The sequence below is a fragment of the Pinus tabuliformis genome, chromosome 8, assembly GCF_031772625.1.
Source record: "Pinus tabuliformis cultivar Carrire ecotype Pingquan chromosome 8, CPIR1, whole genome shotgun sequence".
Classification (NCBI taxonomy): Eukaryota; Viridiplantae; Streptophyta; class Pinopsida; order Pinales; family Pinaceae; genus Pinus; species Pinus tabuliformis.
The window spans coordinates 568,195,508-568,215,553 of record NC_142294.1 but is presented as its reverse complement, the minus strand read 5'-3'; the positions used below and the strand labels follow the sequence as shown (position 1 = coordinate 568,215,553).

Below are 20,046 nucleotides of genomic sequence, written 5' to 3'. Positions count from 1 at the left end.
CTAATCGCAACACTCCATCCTCCAAATTGGGATCCTCTGGATTCTTGTCCCAAATCAACAAGTCTTAGTAGACTTTGCATCTTCACAGTGATGGGACAACAATCGCAAGTTGTAATGAACATAAACCAAGCTCTCTGCCCGATCTAAACTCAACTTGTTCCTTTTAACACTGTGGATGAAAGAATAAGAGCTCCAACACCTCTCTGCAGAAGAAGTGTTTACCACCTGTGATAGCACCCGCAATGCCAAACTCTATAGAAGTGGAGTACCCCCTCCATGCATGTTCCACCACTCAAGAGCAAAAAAAGTCTCTCGATCTTTAATTGCATGCATGCTCCCAAATGGACCAGTGTTGAGCGTATAGTTGCTCACCTGTCTTCGTATCAATGCAGCCTCCTCCTCATCAGGGATTAATTTACTCAATGCAGCCATATATTTTTTGTGAACCTCTTGGTCTTGGTGTGGTTTTCTCCTGCTTCCCCCCCAGGTGCTGGTGTTGAAATCCATGATGGATGATAGTATTTAGGTGTCAAAACATATGCTAATGCATGCAATGGAACATTTAGCATTTCCCATCGGTTTTCCACCTCTACACGAATATAATTGTACAAGGTGGTATCTCTGGGCTCAACAATATCTTTAATCTGCCCCAACATGCTATCCATTTGCTCATACACCTCCCCAATTACTGGTCGATCTGAATCTGCAAACTTGATCATGTAATAAATTGGTTTGGTGAATTGCAAAACATATTTAACCTGTCCCCAAAAGTAACTATCAAGAACAGTGTCCTTGACTGCATTAGCACCATCTATGTCAGTGTTAATTTCATCCCATGAATCAGCACACACCAGATTAGTTAAAGCTTGTCTCATCTTCACTAGCCGCCTAAATGTGAGGTAATAACTAGCAAATCTTGTCTTTGCAATTTTAAGCAACTGCAACTTGGAGTAAGTGCCATAAGTTTACCCTTGTATGCCCTGTGATGAATTTAATGAGCTGCTTCCCTTTCCTGTAAACCTCAGCAATCCACCCACATTATTTGTGTTTCACAATATCATGCATCAAAAGGTTCAATGTGTGAACCAGGCACCTAGACCAAAAGATGTGTGGATGAGTACGCTCAATAATTTTTCCTGCTGCCTTACAATTTGTTGCATTATCTGTGATCACTTGAACCACATTATTTGGACCAACATCTTTGATTGATTTCAATAGGAGATCTGCAATGTTTTGTGCCGATGCAGTGATGGAGGAGGAGTCATGACATGTAATAAATACTGCAGCACTAGAAGAAACACCAAGAACATTTATCAAATGTTGGTTTCTAATATTTGTCCACCCATCTGATACAATGGATACCCCAGAATCTACCCACTCATTTGTAAAACGTGTCAAAGCTCTTTGAACCTTAGCTTTTTCTCTTTCTAATAACATTGTTCTAGCTTTCTCGTAGTTGGGGGCCTTGTATCCTTTTGGGGCTTCATTGATGGCCTTTACCATTTCATGCCAATAGGGAGAGCGAAGCACATTGAATGGTACACCGCAAGCACAAAGAAAACGAACTATCTTTCCATCCACATCATCCCTCCCAGCAACATTAAGGAAATCCCCTATTGTTCTTCTACCTCCAGAGCTTGCAAAAGTACCATGAGGAAATGAGCAACTACCAAATTTAGAGGTTGCACTTGATTCAGAATGAGTTTTTTGTTTCTTGTTTTTTTGTTGTGCAGCCATGTCTATTTGGATGTATTTTCTTCTTTCTTCAGTTGAAATGTTTGGGCAAATTTGTACCCCCACAGGACCCTTTTTTTCATCACTGTCCAGCACCCCACAAAGATGCCTCCTCAGACGGGTATATGAACCACAATATGGTTTTCCTGCATGACAACCATGAGGGCACACAAATTTGTAAGATCCACCACCCTTTCCCCCATCAAGTTTGGTCACATAGTTCCACAAGGGTGTTGATGTAGCTTTCCCATCTTGTGTTTCAGTGTCCCCTTTAGGTTCATTCCCTTCCTCTTCAAACCCTTCCTCCTCATCATACATTGGGTCACTCATATTGGGACCATCACCACTGTTCTCTTCTGTTTCTTTCCTTCTATTCCTATTCACTTTTTCCATCATTAAAACCAAGAGTGGAATTATACATAGAAGCCAAAAGAACACCATCTTGGAATATGGATATAGGTGGTGGACAACCTATAAATAAAAGAGCAAGTAGAAACAATGGGAAAGAGTAGGAGAGGGAGGAGAAAAATACAAAAAAATTGTCAAAAAAATAAGGGAGTTTGGGGTTTGAACTTACCTCTTTAGCTCTTGTAGATGAAGTCCTCCAAGCTCTTGCTCCAAGCTCCTCCTCCTTCTCCTAGCTCCTCCTTCTTCACTCCTCCAAGCTCTCCTCTCTTCTCCTCTCCTTTCCTCTCTTCTCTTCTCCTCTCCTCTCTTCTCTTCTCCAACTCTCATAAACTCAAAGTGAAAAAATGAGGAATGAATGGGGGCTTTATTCTTTTCATTCCTCACCTTAACCTCACTCTAACCTCACCTTAACCCACCCCCTTTATGCTAAGTTAACATAACTTAAAAAAAATGTCTTTTTCCCTTGCGCGCAGCCTTCTTGCCCGAATCGTATGGAAGCGTACGCTTCCTCCTCCGAAGCGTCGTGCTTCTGAGGCCCGAAGCGCCGTACGAAGCGCGCTTCGGAGGCATGGAAGCGACGCTTCCGTACAGCGCTTCAAAAATTCCAGGAAGCGGCTAAAAAAGCCGAAGCGGCGCTTCTGAATTCGGAAGTGCTGCTTTCGGCGAAGCTTCCTAGGCACTTCCGTACGGGACGCGCTTCGGGGTTTGGAACCGGGGGGGGGGGCGCTTCGTGCAACAATGTGTTGCACTACTGTTGTTTCTCCGGTTGGAGTTTGCTTGTGTTTGAGGAATATCCCTAATAAGGGATATTACATATATCCTCAAAAAATTCACTTTGATGTAACCACAAAGCTCCAAGGGGTCAATTTTTCTTTAAAAATCCATTTTTCCCTTGGTGGAGGGCCTCCAAAAACTAATTCTTTTTTGACCCACGAATTTTTTATTATTTTCCACTTGGAGAGAATTATTCTCTCAAATTATTTTTTGACTCAAAATGAATTATTTTTTAGCTTAAGATTTTTAATTAATTTTGCCAGAAAAATTAATTAAATTACTAGAGGGGATTAATTATTTTTTCCACACTCAAATATTTTAGACATGGTGTCTAACTATGAGTAACCAACCATTCACTATAATATTTTTACATCAAGATATTACAAATTAATTCAACCCTTAGAAGGGGAAATACACATTTAGACATAGACCCTCAAGACACTATCCAATTCTGCGACACAATATGATCTAGTATCTATAATAAAATAATTTAGCCATGGTGTCTAACTATGAGTAACCATGCACTAAAATATTCCTAAACGCATATTTACATAGACTTGATAAACACTAGGACTCACCTAAGACCTTGTCAACGAATTCCACCCTAGCTTTGGGGTTATAATTGGGAGAAAAACTCAGATTATCCATGTTAACAAACACAAATAATTTGGGGAGTTTAAAAAACTCCGTAGCATGAAACCCTTTGACAAAAAATCGTAGGCTTGCGTACATGTTATTACATGGCTTTATGGTCATACTAGCATCATTTACAATCATTTTTTACAAAAATTGGGTTTACAATGATAAAATTGGAAGCTGGATGATGACATTGATTTGAAAAATTTTGATCCACTGTTTTGTACTCCATTTCTTGGACTGTTGACAAAGTGTAGTCAACATGTCCATCTCCATATCTGGCCCATTTATGCGGCCATGGGTCATGATGGGCCTCACTCTTTCAGAGGGCTAAACATAGCACACATTTTGGGGGGATTGAACGTTGACGAGGAGAATTATACAACCTCTTGACCAACCAGTCAAGCCCCAGTGATATTTTATTTAGATTATAGGAATCCCTCCAAAACAAATGTGGAAGCTCTATTTTGGTCTTAACCGAGTCTCACTTCTGCACTTAACACCTTCCCAGGTCACAAGGCTAGTTATTTCCAGATCTCGAAATATAAAAGTTTTGTATATATGTTTTTAGTCTTCAACTAGACCAGATAGATCATGGTATAGTTGTCAAAATGCATGTGATGACTATTTTCATTATTTTTTTGTCGATGACACTCAATGAAAACATTCAGTATACTAGTATTTTTATTGATGTCATTTGTCAGGTGCTTGCTTTCATTGGCACTGAGATTTTCTGTTCATTGCAGGCAACTTCTTATTGCTTCTGAGGTGCTTACTTGTTTGGGCATACTATCATCTTTCAAGTTTTCAACACATTATACTGTTGAACAGTACATCACTGGAGGATTCATCACTTTTGTGTCAGCCGAAATTCTTGAAGGTACTGTGTTAATCCCAAGCACTTGCATTTATTTTCCCAACTGATTTTACTAGGATGGGCCAAGAATAATGGTTGGGCTGAAAAGATGAGAACTTGGCAACTTGTGTTTAAGACTGGGAAAACCTAGATTCTGTATGTCTAGGAAGGCTATAATTTACTGTAATTATTTTTATAGATTAGCACAGTTACTAGCCTGGGGTTTTGTTCTCAGAGAGTTTTAAACCAAAGATCAAATATAAAGAGTCATCCTGGCTCCTGAGAGGCCAACACTCAGAAAATTGTTTATGGTATAGCAGAATTGTTGAACTTTGACTGGGTTCTTTAACATTTCTTTAGTAGAGCCTTACAATTTCCCACGCCTTGCCAAGTTAGTCCTCCTAGTACATTGTAACACTGCTGCAAAACAAACTCCATCTATATGGGGTGTGTTAAGGAAGTTTTAGTGTCATGAGTACTGCAGTGATCATTTCCCATCAGTATACGAGAGAGCTAGGCAATACAATTTAAAATCAATATAAGTTGCTTAAATTTGTTCATTGCTAAGTTATTCTATGCCTTGTAAATTAGGCAGCAATTACTGAACATTTTGAGCAGAAAAGAAAACATCAAAAATGTCACTCCTCTCTAGCGGTGCTTTCCTTGAGTTGTTCTAGTGCATGTCTCAAAGGTTTGAGAAAAAAATGTAGCATGAGTGTTCATTTGAATCACAGGAATATTTGGAGCTGGTAAGTAGGCGTTCCCTTGCAAGAGAGGCAAGGGACTTCCTTTGGTAGCAAATATAAATTCAGTTTTTCAAAGAAAAAATCTATAGGTTAAAAAATTGACCGAAGTTGACAAAACTTACTTTTTGCATCACTATCTCTTCACTTTTTATGTTTTTTGTTCAATCAAAGCTTTTCCCAGTCTTAAACTACACTTACGTTATTTGTTCTTCCTGAAACCATTTTGAAAGGACTTTTTTCTGATTTGAGACTAATGCTTTTGCAAATTTGACTTTGTCAGGTGTGAACCTGGCTTTGTTATCAAAGGTCATGTCCTCGAGGTTAGCTAGGGGGACTTACAATGGAGGCTTGTTGTCAACAGAAGCTGGAACATTGGCTCGAGTGTTGGCAGATCTAACAATTACATTTGTTGGCTATTCTGGGATGAAGAATCTCCTCAATATAACACTCCTTCCGTCATTGCTTATTGGAATTATTTCTGTCTCCGCAACTTGGTATACCTACAATTCACTGTTCTAAGTTGGTATCAACTCAAATATCAGCGAACGACATGTATCGATGGTCAATCTGTTTATCATCAGCATAGTCATACGCTTTCTTTTATAGTTGTGGATTGGTCAAATTTACAGTGGGATATTGACTTCTACACAGTACTCAACCAGCAAGCCTTGTGGGGATCATGCCACAATGTGATAATGCTCTATATATTTGAAACCATAGTAGCATGATTCATTCATATTGACCTTTATTGTACATAAATTTGGCAGCAATACAAAATTTAGCAAATTATCTGTGCATTAGGGATACAGTATGGTCAACTTAATTTTGATTGTCTGATAATACATCTCATGTCTGACCCATGAGATGTAAACCAGTTGGTTTGTGTGGGTTTAGTCCTGGTCAGGTCTTGGATTCAAAGCTCATGGGAAGGGTTGAGGGTGGGAGTCAGCTGTGGGGATAAGAACTGTTTCAATGGGCATCTAGATTGGCACAATCCTCGTGACAGCATTCTGTAGTTGGGCAAATCATTCTTCCATCCATCATTTGAGTTGGCCGTTGCCTAGGCTCAGCCTAACTTATATATATAATGTCTGGATTGCACAGAACAATGGCCTAAGCTTTGTGTATAGATCAATGACACGTAGATTAACTTAATCCTTGTCATTTTTATTGACGCTATCAGCCATGCTTTCATTGTTAGAGTACGTATGTTCGTTTCATTGGACCCCATCGTAAGACGATTTTGAGAAGATTACTGTACAAATTGTTGCCCTGCAGTGTCTTTTACTGAAATCCTAGAGTTTGCTTTGAATAATTGAATCGTTTTGTTGGTGCACCCTTGAAAGGAAACGCAGAAACACTAATTTCCTCTTTGCCGAGCATGGTTGAGCATGTCGCAGTGCCAGGGAGCTTCTGTATTAGTGGATTCGTGATCTTCTGGAGCTTCCGTATCAATAGATCTGTGGTTGGGTAACATCTGAATCCATTCCATTGTACAATTTATAAAAACAGGGACTCGATCAGATGAAATAAACTGCTGCAAATATCTTAAAACATTCTATTCCTACAATCTTGTCGACAATGCAATGTAGAGTCTCCCTTCAACTTTCGTTTCCCCTCCTCCTGGCGCTCAGAAATTTTGCCTTATCTCTTTCTGCCTTGGCGGGGTAGTGTCTTCCACCTCTCAACAGCAGTTATGCATTCACCCTGCATTCACCCACTTATTAAGTATAAGCATATGCATTCTTCTAGGCATCCCATAAAATATCATTGCAGGCTCTCAACAATAGCTCACTATGAAAGACTTAAGCAGTGGTTGTTCTGTCTTCTATTGAACGTCGTGAAACGCTTGAAAGAATACCAACGCAACTATAGTCTGAACTTTGAATGCGAGGAATCCTCGAGCTCTTCATCACCAAACTCATCACACTGATAACAGGCAACTCCGATTGTCAGAAGGAATTGAAGGTTACAACCCAAGTTAATGGTAATGATGCTCAGATCTTTATCTTGGATTGGTGTTCAAAACTAGATTGGTGTTCAAAACAATGAACCAGTGTCCAACGGGAAGTAAATAAAAACCATACACAAATTTCATTCGCCCATAGAGTTGGCAAAGTTTCTTCCTTCCACAGAAGATTTAAGTCAGGATGGCAGTGCTGCCATTTCACCACGAATGACCTTCGCCCAAATATATGTAACTTGTAAGTGAAACACCTGGGTTGGGTGCGGTGGGAGGCCAAGACTGTTATGCGTGTAAGTTGCCTTCCTGTCGCACGAACCTTCAACTTCCCCATACCTTCATCTAGGTGTATGAAAATCCCTACCAGATATGCCACGTGTCATAGTTCCCCATCGTCCTTTATCCCGGTGCCTTCATCCAGGCACAGGAACTATACTATGAGAAAGTGAATCTATGGTGTTCTTATGAGAGATTCTACTGTGTATGTAACAAAATTTTCTACATCTCGCCTTCAACCTCTCCCTATGAAAACATCAATTGGAGTTACATGAAGAAAACCCACATTGTAGTTATGACATGTTATGTATCTTGGTTGCAACCCGTTTGGCTTCGCAATTCCTCCTTTACCCTCCGCAAAACTTGAGTTTTCAAGCTTAAGCCAATGCCAATTGATGATTGATGGCCCGCGGAACATTAGAGAATCCATCCATCCAGATAATCATTAGCACTGAACATGCCTGGAGTCATTTCTAATTAACGGTTGGACTGAGAACACTCTAGATAATCTCTCACAGAGCTTTTGAAACATTAACAGAAATCTCGGTTCTCAACAATGAATATGATATTTGTGGGCGGGGGCAATCCATCACCCACATAAGAGCATTTACCATCACTCTTTTCTCCATTTCATTGCTCTCCCCTCCAATGCATGCTTTATTCACAGCAATTTATACAGATAAAAATGTTAAAATCAACGAGCATTGGCACCGCATCTAAGAGCACGGCTAAAATACCATGTTAAATACAAATTAGGCAACCATTAAAGGGAAAGTGAAGATAATAATCATAGCTTTAAAAACTGGAACTAGATTTTGAACCAATCCATTTATCTAATTATCTTTCCAACTGGAACTGGATCAAACCATATTGAACTGAATTTAGTTAATCTCCAAAATGATATCTAATATGTCGCAGTGTGAAAGCTTATGCTTAAGTGAAAAGAGTGAAGAGATCTCTAATTGAATAGTTCATATGGTACAATACTTGCAAAGGTTTTGCAAATGGGGTAGCAAGCTAAGTGGGCTTGATTCTGGGGAAAACTCCACAGTTAAGTGTGTTTGAGCTAAAGGAATCTTGGGATGGGTTACCTCCCAGAAAGTCTTGGTTTCCGTGCTTGAGCTAGAAGAGTCTTGGGATGGGTTATCTCTTGGGAAGTCTTGGTTACTTGGTGCAAGCCCCAAAGATGATGATTGATGTTGTGAGATTTATTTCACTAGTATCAAGCTCACTTCTTCACCCCCGTGAGCATCATTCAATGCAATGAGTGCTATGTGGACTATTCAAAACGATGAGAAATTTGGTCAGTTGAGACTGACACTCATGGATATGGTCATAGTTTAATGACTTACTTTATGCAGTTAGTAAATCCCGAAAATGATATCTAATATGTTGCGCTACGAAAACGCCATGCTTAAATACATAAAACAATTATTTTTTAATGAGAAAATCATTATAAAGATTTCAAACCTTGATTCTGAATCAATGAAACAAAATATGCAAAGTATACCATGTAATGGTGATTATATCGAAATGGAAACGAATGCAATACATATCAACAATCAAATACATGCTCAATGAGGCTCTAAATGGAGTCCAAAAACAATGTTACAACCTATTAGGTCGTTGGCCTACTACAAATCATTGATCAACGTAATCACTCATCAAACTCGTCACTAATTTACCACTAGTAAAAATGTGATCATCAACAATAGCTACATAAACATCATCTAGCTCAAAGTCTTTAGACTCATATTTCTCAACATTATAATATGGTAGAAATTGAAATAGATTAGCATGCCTAATGAATGATTTTGGTTTAAGGGTTCATCTCCTCAACCTTATAATATGGTAGAAAAAACTTAAGACATGTAACCAATTATTAAGGCAATGGCGGAGGAGTTCAACAATCAATACTACAAGCATCAAGGTAGTTAAAGGGTTTCATGCCCCTAATTAAATGTCAATCCCATACTCTCTTACAAGATAGAATTCAATGAAAATGTTGCAATCCTATCAATCCTAGAATTTCAAAATTTGTTAAAGTCTACTAAATCTTGATTGGGATATGAAATTCTATTTTCTCTATATGAAAACTACCACTGGGAGTCGTGGACCCCGCCACACATATGAGATTTAATTGACTAGTTAAGGTCAAAACCAACCGGTTTATACCAATTAGGTACCAAATCAGTGGATCTGGTAACTAACCAGTAGAAATTAACCCTCCAACAGGGTTTTTTATTGGTTCAATTACATAGACTTATCTAACCAATTGAATTGAATTGACAAGTTCAAGTTGGATGGTTTTTAAAGCTATGATGACCATATTTAAAAAGTTAACAATACAAAAAAATAACCAAGATGGGAAAGTAATAGTAAAAATGACTTTAAAAAATCATTATTTTATTGAAAGCTTATTTAAAGAAATAAAAATAAACATTAAGACAACGCATGTAATGATCTAAAGGGAGTTCATGCGGTGCCCATGTTTTAAACATGATAAAAGTTTGATAATGTAGCAACTCTACTTTGAGAGAAGAATTTATACCCAAGGTTGCATACTTTAAAGACAAAAATCATATATGTGATAGTCATTAAAATTTTTGCAACAACCTCCTCTTATACTAACTCCTAACTCCTACATTAATGTTAATGTTATTAAATTTCAAGAATAAATATTGTATACAAATAAATATCTCATTTAGGCTCCCTGGCCTAAACTCTCACCACTACAAATAGAGGGCCAATCCAATCCTTAGTGGATCCACACCAAACCAATAGGTCTTCACCGATTATTAAGGTTCATCAAGACAAGGTTCATAAATTCCCACCTACTTCACTAGCTACTTCCGCAAACCGAAAAATGAAGATAGGTTTTGTAGGAAAGAATGTCCCAACCAAGACTAGCTGCATGGTAGTATAGTTGTGCCTTCCTTCCATTCGCTACAAATTGGTATAAACATAATAGATAATGGGAGAAGACTGCATGTTGGAAATACCACATGCATTCCACCTTACAGCCTACTCCAAGTGCCAAAAGCAAATCAATTTTATCCACTTTTGAACAATTGGTATGCTTGTCTTCCTTAAGCCTTGTTTAGCTACTTTTAAAAAAACTCGTATGATAATCCACTTTAAGCACAAAAAGCGGGTTAACCAACATCAATGCCCTATTTGTTGAAAAATGGCAACAATAAATTGCTAAAAATAGCAATTTGAGTACCAGTGCTGGATTGGGCAATAGGGAATGAAAAATGGAAGTGCTAAACATAGAAGTTCTATTTTTAGCAATTTAGTGTGGATTCCTATTTTAGTCAGTCCTAGACTAGAAATAGGAAGTAAAATTCGAATTTGATATTAACAACAATTTGTAAATTAATTAATTAATTCAGTTTGAGTTAATTAGTTAAGGAATTATGAACTTGAAGTCTATGTGAGGACATGCAACAGTTTCTCCTTTGATTGAGGGATTTATCCATCAGTTAAAGGATGAGGATGAGTTGTAATTAGTTGGCTCAGTTAACTGAGTCAAGTTCAGTTAGATTAATTTAACAAGTTATTAAATTAATGAGATTCAGTTTGTTAATGCTTGCATGCATGTAACAACTAGTATTTTCAGATAACTAGATATTATAGCTTAAATAACTCATGCATGTCAGTTCTGTCAAAGACTCGGTTGAGATCAGAGAAGGGACAATGTACTATCAGTTGGATGAATATTTTCCTATAAAGGAAGCTAATCCATGATGAGGATTTATCTCCTTCAGGTTTGTGTAGTTAGATCAGAGGTTAGTGAGTGTGTGAAGAGGCCAATTCACACAGGTGGCAGCACTAGAACCCAAGGAAACTGCACAAGGAAATAGGAGGCTTGGAGGGCAGAGGAGAAGGTTTGTGAGAAGCCTTTCACTGTCTATGAGTAGCAGAGGGATTGTACTAAGAGCTAGATAGCTTTCGAGCTAAGGCTTTGTGTAATCCAGACTATATTTCCACTTGTATGATAATACAGAGATGGGGTTTTAGGCATGTGCTTTCCCTGGGTAAATTCTTCTGTGTTATGTGTGATTGATTCCTTCTTATCAGTTATATGTGTTCTTATTGATGTTGCTCATGGTTGATTAAGATTCTGCTAAATTGTTTGTAGAAGTAGATCAAGTGTTTGCTTTAGTACATTGCATTAGTAGGTGATCTATAAGTGAGAAATTTCTACATGGTATTAGAGCTAGCTGATTTGTAGAAAAAATTCTACATGGTATCATAGCTAGCTGATTTGTAGAAAAATTCTACAAAATTCTACACTATTTTTGGAAAGAGAGTCCTACTTATCCTCTTATATGAGTGTATTGCTTAGCAAACAAAGCTTGCGATAGGTTAAATAGGACCCTAAATCTTGCATCCCCATGTTGTTATCTTCCTCGACAGACTGAGCGGAATTCTTATCGAGGCCACCCCTTTGGGACTATTTCTGATCCATCTGACTGAACAATTTGGCCTCTTTGCATAACCTATTTTCTAAATTCCTCTGTTGTTGGCTTTATGGATCCTGACCCAAGTTCAGAGTTATTTAGCCAAACAAATCCCTACACTACTAGCCCTTTCGGCATCGGCGCGCAGAGTGTGAACTGAAGTCTCACTCGAAGCAATATGGGGGGATGTTGGAACCAAGTTTCCGCACCCTTGAGATGTCTGTGGTGTCGATTTAGTCCAACTGTGCCTACCTACGCGCAGGTCACTTTGCGCACTGTTCTAACCTTCAATACCTTTGCGATCTGTTATAATTGCCTTTCACGCAATCCTAACCAGGGGCTTAGATGCTTTCGCACTACTATGGCAATGACCTGCGCTATTTCCCCAAACTACACCATGTATCTTACTTATCTTCTTACAGATGTTAGTTAACTTTGCATAAACAGATATTCTATCTCACATTCACTTAATCAACACAGTCATATATGTTCGCGCATCATATAAACAATAGAAATGTAATTCATACCCAATATATTCAATGTAACAGATGCATAAAACAGGAAATAAATACGCAAAATGGATATGAAACTTATCTTTATTAATGCTCCAACAGTTACAGACTCGACTCACCCTGCGCACTCAGCTGCAGGGGTCTGCGCACTCAGCTGCAGACTACTAGGTCTCTGCGCACTCAGCTGCAAAGCTTTCTCCTACTCTACGACCCAGAGCTAGACTTTACACTTCAGATATGACTCAAATCTTCATCCTTATCATCCTTATTGAGTGACCTCTTAACTACTTAGAGCCTCGCTCTATTTATACAATCCCATGGTCTGTGGTAGATCTCTACAGCCAACATTACATTACAAAATTGAGGGCAGACAACCCTATGACTCTTTTACAAACTACGCACTCACAAAATGCGGAGTCTTTACATCGGGGTTACAACTTTTGACCAAAATATGGGCTCTAAGCCCCAAAGCTTCCTTAGGGGATCCTGCGCCCAACAGGCCCCCAACACAAACATCGTGACTCGCCCTCAAGTCACTCTGTCGATGCAGAGATCTTTGCGTGAAGACCTCCCAATTCTGCCTGGATTGCTGCAAGATCGGCAGCACACTGAGCGACTGCCTGCTTCACTTCCTGGCCACACTGTTCAGAGAACACTGTAGCTAAACTTCTTCCCTGAACCTGTTCTTGTGTTCCTTGCATTTGCACGAGATTTGCTTCAATAGAGGCTGTAATGACATACGCCTCATCAATCCATGATTGTAAGCGTGCCTTCAAAACTGTTTCCTTATGTCAAGCAGCATCCACCTACTCCTTGAGCACTTTCGCCTGCTGCATCCGCGCGAGCCTCTATGTAAGGGCAACCGTCTGCGCGGTCCCTTTTACTTCATCATACTTCTGCTATAGCTCGCACACCTCTATTTCTAGGCGTTGTATGTTTGGGTCCTCCTGCAGAGTGGTGAAAACCTCAAACAGCTTTGTGCAGTCTTTCACTACACTGTTGACCTCCACTATTGCTGCTGTAATCGCGTTGGCGCGTTGTTCCTTAACCTATGGCAGAGTTGAAGGCTGCGCCTTCAATTGTAGTTTGGCTATCTGAAGGTTCAGTTCGAGCTAAACCTTGGCCATCTCGTCCTTTGCCTCGTGTAACCCTACTGCTAGTTTCCAGACGCGCACCTCCACTGGTTCTTCTGCTTGGATGGCCAGCTCTGGGACCATCTGGCAGGATTCCTCGATCACCTGCACTAGCTGTCGGTTCTGTGCCACTACCTCATCACGCTGCAAGTTCAATTGTTCAATGTTGACGCGCTGCTCGCTCATGACCTAGAGCGTGTGACCCTCCGTGGCTCGCAGTTTTGCAATAACTCCATCCTGCAAAATATAAAGCGTCTCCCAAGGGAGCACAATCAAATTTATCCAGATTCCCTTCAGCCCGCTGACCATAGGCCTGTCGGCCTCATTGTCTATAACTAGTGCTCCCTCTGGCAGCACGATTGTGTTAGTCATCAGGGCGCGCAACATCTCCTCGACCATGGTCGTGCCTAGTGCAAGGCTGGTTGACACAGTGGCAGCCTGTGGGGTGCACACCTACAACTCTTATATCTGTGCTTGGAGGGCCCCCAACACCATCTGGTGTTCCTCTGCAAACTACTAGAGGGCCTCCGCGATGACGTCCCTCACCGTCTCCCCAATGTCATGCAGATCCCCCTTAGTGAGGGTGATTGGGTCGAATGAAGTTTTTGAAGCCTTCGACTTCTTCCGCGACCCTACCTACTCTCTTGGGCGGTGTCGTTTCAGATGTATGGACATTGTCTGCGGGTCCGCGCCACCTTGCTCTCTATCTGTTTCGTGTTCGGGAGAAGGCGACTTCTATCCTTCGTGTTGTTCCTCTACTGCCTTCTGTTGCTCTTCCGCCATCTTCGCAGCGTCCCGCGCCACCTGGGCCTTGGCTGTTGCTGCTTCGTTCCTACACTTCTCTACCAACTGCGCCATCCACAGTTTCGCCTCATCCTTTTTCCTCTGCGCGACGGACTTCTCTGCTTCCACCATAGAACTGGCTGGAGCACGCCACTCCGACACCCACGACTCAAGGACTGCGAAGATGACATCGTCCGTTGCCAGGTAGGGTAGCTCGTTCCATGTCTTCACGGGGTCCTTCCGCACCCTGATGTACACGTGGTGGAAATCTTCCTTGAACTCTGCGAAGCTCTGCAGACTGTTGTAGACCATGGGTGATAACCACAGTTTGCGATTAATCCCCATTCTGATGTTCATCTCCATGAACACCCAAAAGATTTTGTTGTCTCTTATTCTCTGCGCGTCTCTTGTTTCCCACAGCGAAGTGTACTTCGCTGCCTCCGGAAGGTCCTGCGCGATCGTTGGGAACTGGTTGTCTTCAGGAAATTCCCATGCCACCAGTACTATAGACAACAACAACCATGCATAATGAAAAGTCTTCCCCTGCTCCTGTGCCTCGCGACAGTTCTCAAGGAACTCTCCGCACAAGTAGTTCGCCCAGTTAAACTGGACCCCTTCTGTGCATTGTGTGGCAAGTGCAACCACCGACGCGGGCACCTCATCCGCGCGACACTTTTGCATAACCTTCCCTGCCAATATCTGCATCGCAACTTTTACTGCAGGGTTATTGATGCTGGAAATCGCTTACCCTCTCTTCTTCTTCTCCAACTTGAACTTCTTCTTCATGGCCTCCGCGATGGCCAAATCATCACTCTTACCCTCCAAGATGTTCGCTGGGTCCTCCCCTTTGCAAGGGAGTCGGGTAATTCTGTGAATTAAGTGGTCCGTGATGGGGATGGGCTCCTCCAGCCACAAGCACCCATCATGCACTAGGCAAAGCAACTGCCTGATGACAAAAATAGTCACTGGGGTGCAATGGTAATGCGGCACCTAGAGCAGGTTTAACAGTCCTGCCTTTTCTACACCTCTCAGCCACTTACGCGGCTCCAACTCTATAACTCTCGTCAGCGCATCTTTCTTTTGGTGCATCAGCTACGCGGTTGCCAAATGTGGGAACTTCTCGTGGTCCGCGAGATCCCAGTCTTCAAATTTTAGTACAGGCACTCGCCCCAAGTGCACTCCTTTGAAAATGATGTCGTTCAGGAGTAGCGGAGTCTACAAGGAGCTCTTGCTCTCATCTAGATCTTTGGGCACCCTTGCTTTACCCTTCCGCAGAGGAACATATGCAGGTAGCCTAGTAAGAGGGTCCACACCTTGGGTGTCAACCTCCATTTCTACATCCTCCTCCTCTACCAGGATTTCTTCAAATTCTTCCTCATCGACCTCCAAATTAATAGCCTTCACCTTTTCTTCATGGTAAGCTTAGTCCTTATCAGGTTCCTAGGGGATACGCACACTGGTACCATAGCCTACTTGTCTTTCTTGGGTCTCAACGTGCATGGTGATTTATGGATTTCTGCAACTTTCCCGACACTTTCTAGGACTTCTACTTCCGTAATGGCCTGTGCGGCTTCCTCAGCGATCATTACTCCGGTATCCATGGCTTCCTCAAGTGCTACCATAGTGCTATTCCACAATTCTCTTAACAGCTCAGGTAATTGCTCAATCAAAGAATTCACCTTCAGAAGATCAAACAAATCTGGGTTCATGAATGTCTGTGTGCGCAACACCTCAGTCCTCAAATTGCCAAGTGTTTTTTGCTGGACATCCCTTTGTAATTTATAGTGCCTTTTGAATTTGAATTCGATCATTGCCCCCACATTCAGTCCATTAATGCTCGATTGGCGGCAAACTTTCAAGAATTTGGCCCATAAAGTTCGCCTTAAATGACTGTCGCCCGCTCCATTTGGTCTCAAACCAAGCATCACATCGTGAATAGTGACTGTAACGGTCACTTTCCAGCCGACCAGTGCGGTATCGCAACTACCCTTGTGCTATCGCGAACCCTGTGACACTTCGCTACTGCGCGCAGTCTTGACATCGCATAGCTCCCGGGCAAAGTAGTTTATAGTCCTGCGTCTCCTTTTAGCTGTCTGGAGCGCTAAGACTATGCTTCTGTCAGCTAGTCAAATGGGCAAGCCCCGTGTACACCTTCAAACGATTGCCATTGACTTTTCCTGGGAAGAGTTCTCCATTTAACTTTACCAACTACACTGCGCCACCATCTGTGATCTTCTTAATAACACGGTCCCAGCTAATGCATTCTGAGCTTCCCTGGGAATTTATCGAACTTACTATCATACAACAACACCAAATCATTCACCTTGAAGGTGCGCAACTTAACTTGTCGATCATGCCAAGCCTTTTTGCACTGCTTCTGGACCTGTTGGTGAACGCTGGCCAAAAATCGTTCTTCTTTGAGCTCCTCCAATTGCGCAAGCCTCTCCTCCAGGGCTTCACAGTTCGTCATACTTGTGACCACTGCTATGCATAGACTAGGCATAATGTATTCCATAGGCATTACGATTTCCACTGCATAGACAAGCCTAAAAGGCGTTTGTGCCGTTAGTTTCTTGCATGTCGTCCTATAAGCCCATAATACAACAGGTACGCGTAGGTCCCAATCACTTCACTGCGCGTTGCATACCTTGGTCAGCACGTTCTCCCGTACTTTGTTAAATGTTTCTACTGTCTCGTTAGCCTGTGGGTGATATGGTGTGCTTTTCTGATGATACACCCGAAACTCTTTTGTCAGCGCGCTGATTGTCTCGTTTAGAAAATGTGTACTACGATTGCTCATCAAGATCTTCGGACATCCGAATCACGTCAGTACATGTTCAAACAAAAACTTTGTGACCGTCACGGCTGTGCAATCTTTTACCGGCTGCGCTTCTTCCCAATGAGTTAGGTACTCCGTCGCAGTGATAATATATCTTGCGCCTATTTTTCCTTGAGGTTTGATAGGTCCTACAAAGTCGATTGCCCACTTTTCAAAGGGCTGTAACGTCATTTGCAGATTCAAAGGCATCTCGTCTCTCCGCGACGATTTACTTGTTCTTTGACATACATCACAGGCCTTCCAATGTGATTTTGAATCTTGATGAAAGGTCGGCCACCACAACCCTGTGCAGAGAATCTTCTGCGCAGTTGCTCTCCTTGCATAATGTCCTCCCACAACGCCCCCATGAGTGTACGCAGGAATATTGCTTCATTCAAACTTAAGTACATACCTTCGGAGTATCTCATCATTCCCCATCTTTTATAGATGCCCCGCCATGACAGAGAAATCTGTTGCGCGCACTACTAGTTCCTTCCTCTGCTAGATAGAGTACCCTTCCAGTGCAGTTCCAATTGTTAAAAAGTGAATTATATCTTCAAAATTTCCATCCGCTACATGCACAACAGAAAGTTGCGCGTCGGGTAGTCCTTCCTCCAAACTACTAGGTTCCTCCCCTATCTCAATGCGCGACAAGTGATCTGGTCCTGCATTCAATCATCCAGGCTTCACAACAACTTCAAAATCATATTCTTGGAATAGTAAAAACCACCTGCATATGTGCCCCCCAAAACACAGGCTTATTGACCAAGTACTTCAGCGCGGAATGATCTGTATACATCTTAAAGTGACCTCCTAGCATGTAGTGTCGATACATCTGGAGCACATATACCATAGTCAGTCCCTCGTGTTCAGTGGTGGAATAGTTATTTTCTGCTTTGGATAATCTGCGACTCGTGAATGCGATAGGGTGATCCAAGCCTTCTCTACCATCCTATGTTAGTACTGCCCCCAGTGCTATACTCGACGCGCAACATGGACATGAAACTCTTTCTTCCAGTTCAGGAAGATCAGAATCAGTGTAGTAACCATCTTTTCTTTCAATACATCCAAGCTTTTCTTATAGTCATTGTTCCAACAAAATGTGACATCTAAGTATGGGGGTTTACGCAGTGCAGTATATTAGATATCATTTTGGGATTCAACTGCGTTAAGTAAGTCATTAACGTATGACCATTTCCATGAGAGGTAGTCGTAACTGACTAATTTCTCATGATTTTTGAATAGTTCACCTAGCACTCATTGCATCGGGTGATGCTCACAGGGGTGAAGAAGTGGGATTGAAACTAGTGAAATGAATCACATAGCGTCAATCATCACTTCCGGGGCTTGCACCCGGTAACCAGGACTTCCCGGGAGGTCACCCATCCCAGATCGCCTCTGGCTCAAGCGCGCTTAACTGTGGAGTTTTCCCCACAATCAAGCCCACTTAGCTTGCTACCCCATTTTCAAAACCTTAGCAAGTATTATGCCTCATGAACCATTCGAGTAGAGATCCCTTCACTCTTTTTGAATTTAAGTATGGGGGTTTACGTAGTGCATTATATTAGATATCATTTTGGGATTCAACTGCGTTAAGTAAGTCATTAACATATGACCATTTCCATGAGAGGTAGTCGTAACTGACATCCTTTTTCAACAGCTTTTCCATCGGCGCAGTGATCTAGGCATAGCCTTTGATGAACTTCCTGTAGTACCCCATATGTCCCAGAGTAGCGCGCAGCTGTTTCGCACTCCGTGACACTTCCAAATTCATAATCACCGCGATTTTCGCGGGGTTCACCATCAGCCCTTGTTTACAAACCACATGCCCCAACAGGTTCCCAAAAGGAACGAGGAACGTACACTTCTTGAGGTTGAGCGCGATTTGGTATCTTCGGCATGTATCTAGCATCAAGCGCAAGTTCGCTACATGGCACCTAACCAACCCAAATATAGTCCAATCATCAAAATAGACCTCCAAGAACTTATGAATATATTCCCTGAATGTCACAACAACCACGCGTGAAAAGATAGCAGGGTCATTCTTCAATCCAAATGGCATGACAGTATATCGAAAGCAACCCCACTCAGTCATGAAGGTTATCTTGCTCCTATCCTCCGGCATGATTTTGATTTGGTGGTATCTTGAGAACCCATCAGTGAAAGAATATGCTTTCTAACTGCCTACATTATCCAACACCTCATCCGTGAATGGAGTTGGGAAGGGATCATGTACACATGCGTCATTCAATTTTCTGAGATCCACACATATTCTTATTTCGTCCTTTTGTTTCTTCTCTTGTACCACCATCGGGCTTACCCAATCGGATTCTTCCACGGGCTCAATGAAGCCTGCCACGAGCATCTTGTCTAGTTCTACGCGGACCTTCTCCTTGTATTTCGAATATAAGCGATACGGCCTCTGCTTAACTGGTTTCGCGTCAGGTTTTAACGTGATCTTCATTACCTCTAAATCTCCGAGTATTCCCTTTAAATCCATAAACTTGGCTGGGAATAAGTCCTAATATTCATAGAGCAATTCAACGACCTTATCCACTATCGCGCCATCCCAATAGTCTCCAATATTCGCGAATTTAGGTTCTGCCTCCATACCAATGTTTACCTGCTTAGTCTTCACCGTCGCAATTATGTTAGGGTTCTCAATCTGTGGTCCCAAAACCTCACGGTGGCCTTCCGTTTCTGGAATGTTAATGTTCCGCAGATCTTCGTCTTCTTCTTCAACAGTTACATTATAACATTCCAACGCGCAACTCCGCTGAGTGGCCCATTCACGCTGAATCGATTCTACCGGCTCCTGTGGTATCCTAAAGATGGCTGCCTTTACCTCTTGCAACGCTTCATCAACACTGTCCCACCCATCCTCAAAACTGAAGGTCATTATGAACCCTTCGCGCAGAACATCGCATTCACCTGTCCCGTG

At 41.8% G+C, this 20,046-nt stretch overlaps 1 protein-coding gene across 5 annotated transcripts in view; it reads left to right on the top strand.

Moving 5' to 3' along the window:
• The window catches only part of LOC149236731 (SPX domain-containing membrane protein OsI_17046-like), a 396,789-nt gene extending 390,838 nt beyond the window's left edge, over positions 1-5,951 (top strand). For all 5 annotated transcript variants that reach the window (XM_089372475.1, XM_089372472.1, XM_089372474.1 and 2 more), the window contains 2 exons: positions 4,299-4,432; positions 5,435-5,951. In XM_089372475.1, the coding sequence (XP_089228601.1) occupies positions 4,299-4,432; positions 5,435-5,673 (373 nt within the window). In that variant the 3' untranslated portion in view covers positions 5,674-5,951. The remainder of the gene's footprint in view (positions 1-4,298; positions 4,433-5,434) is intronic.
• Positions 5,952-20,046: the final 14,095 nt, after the last annotated feature.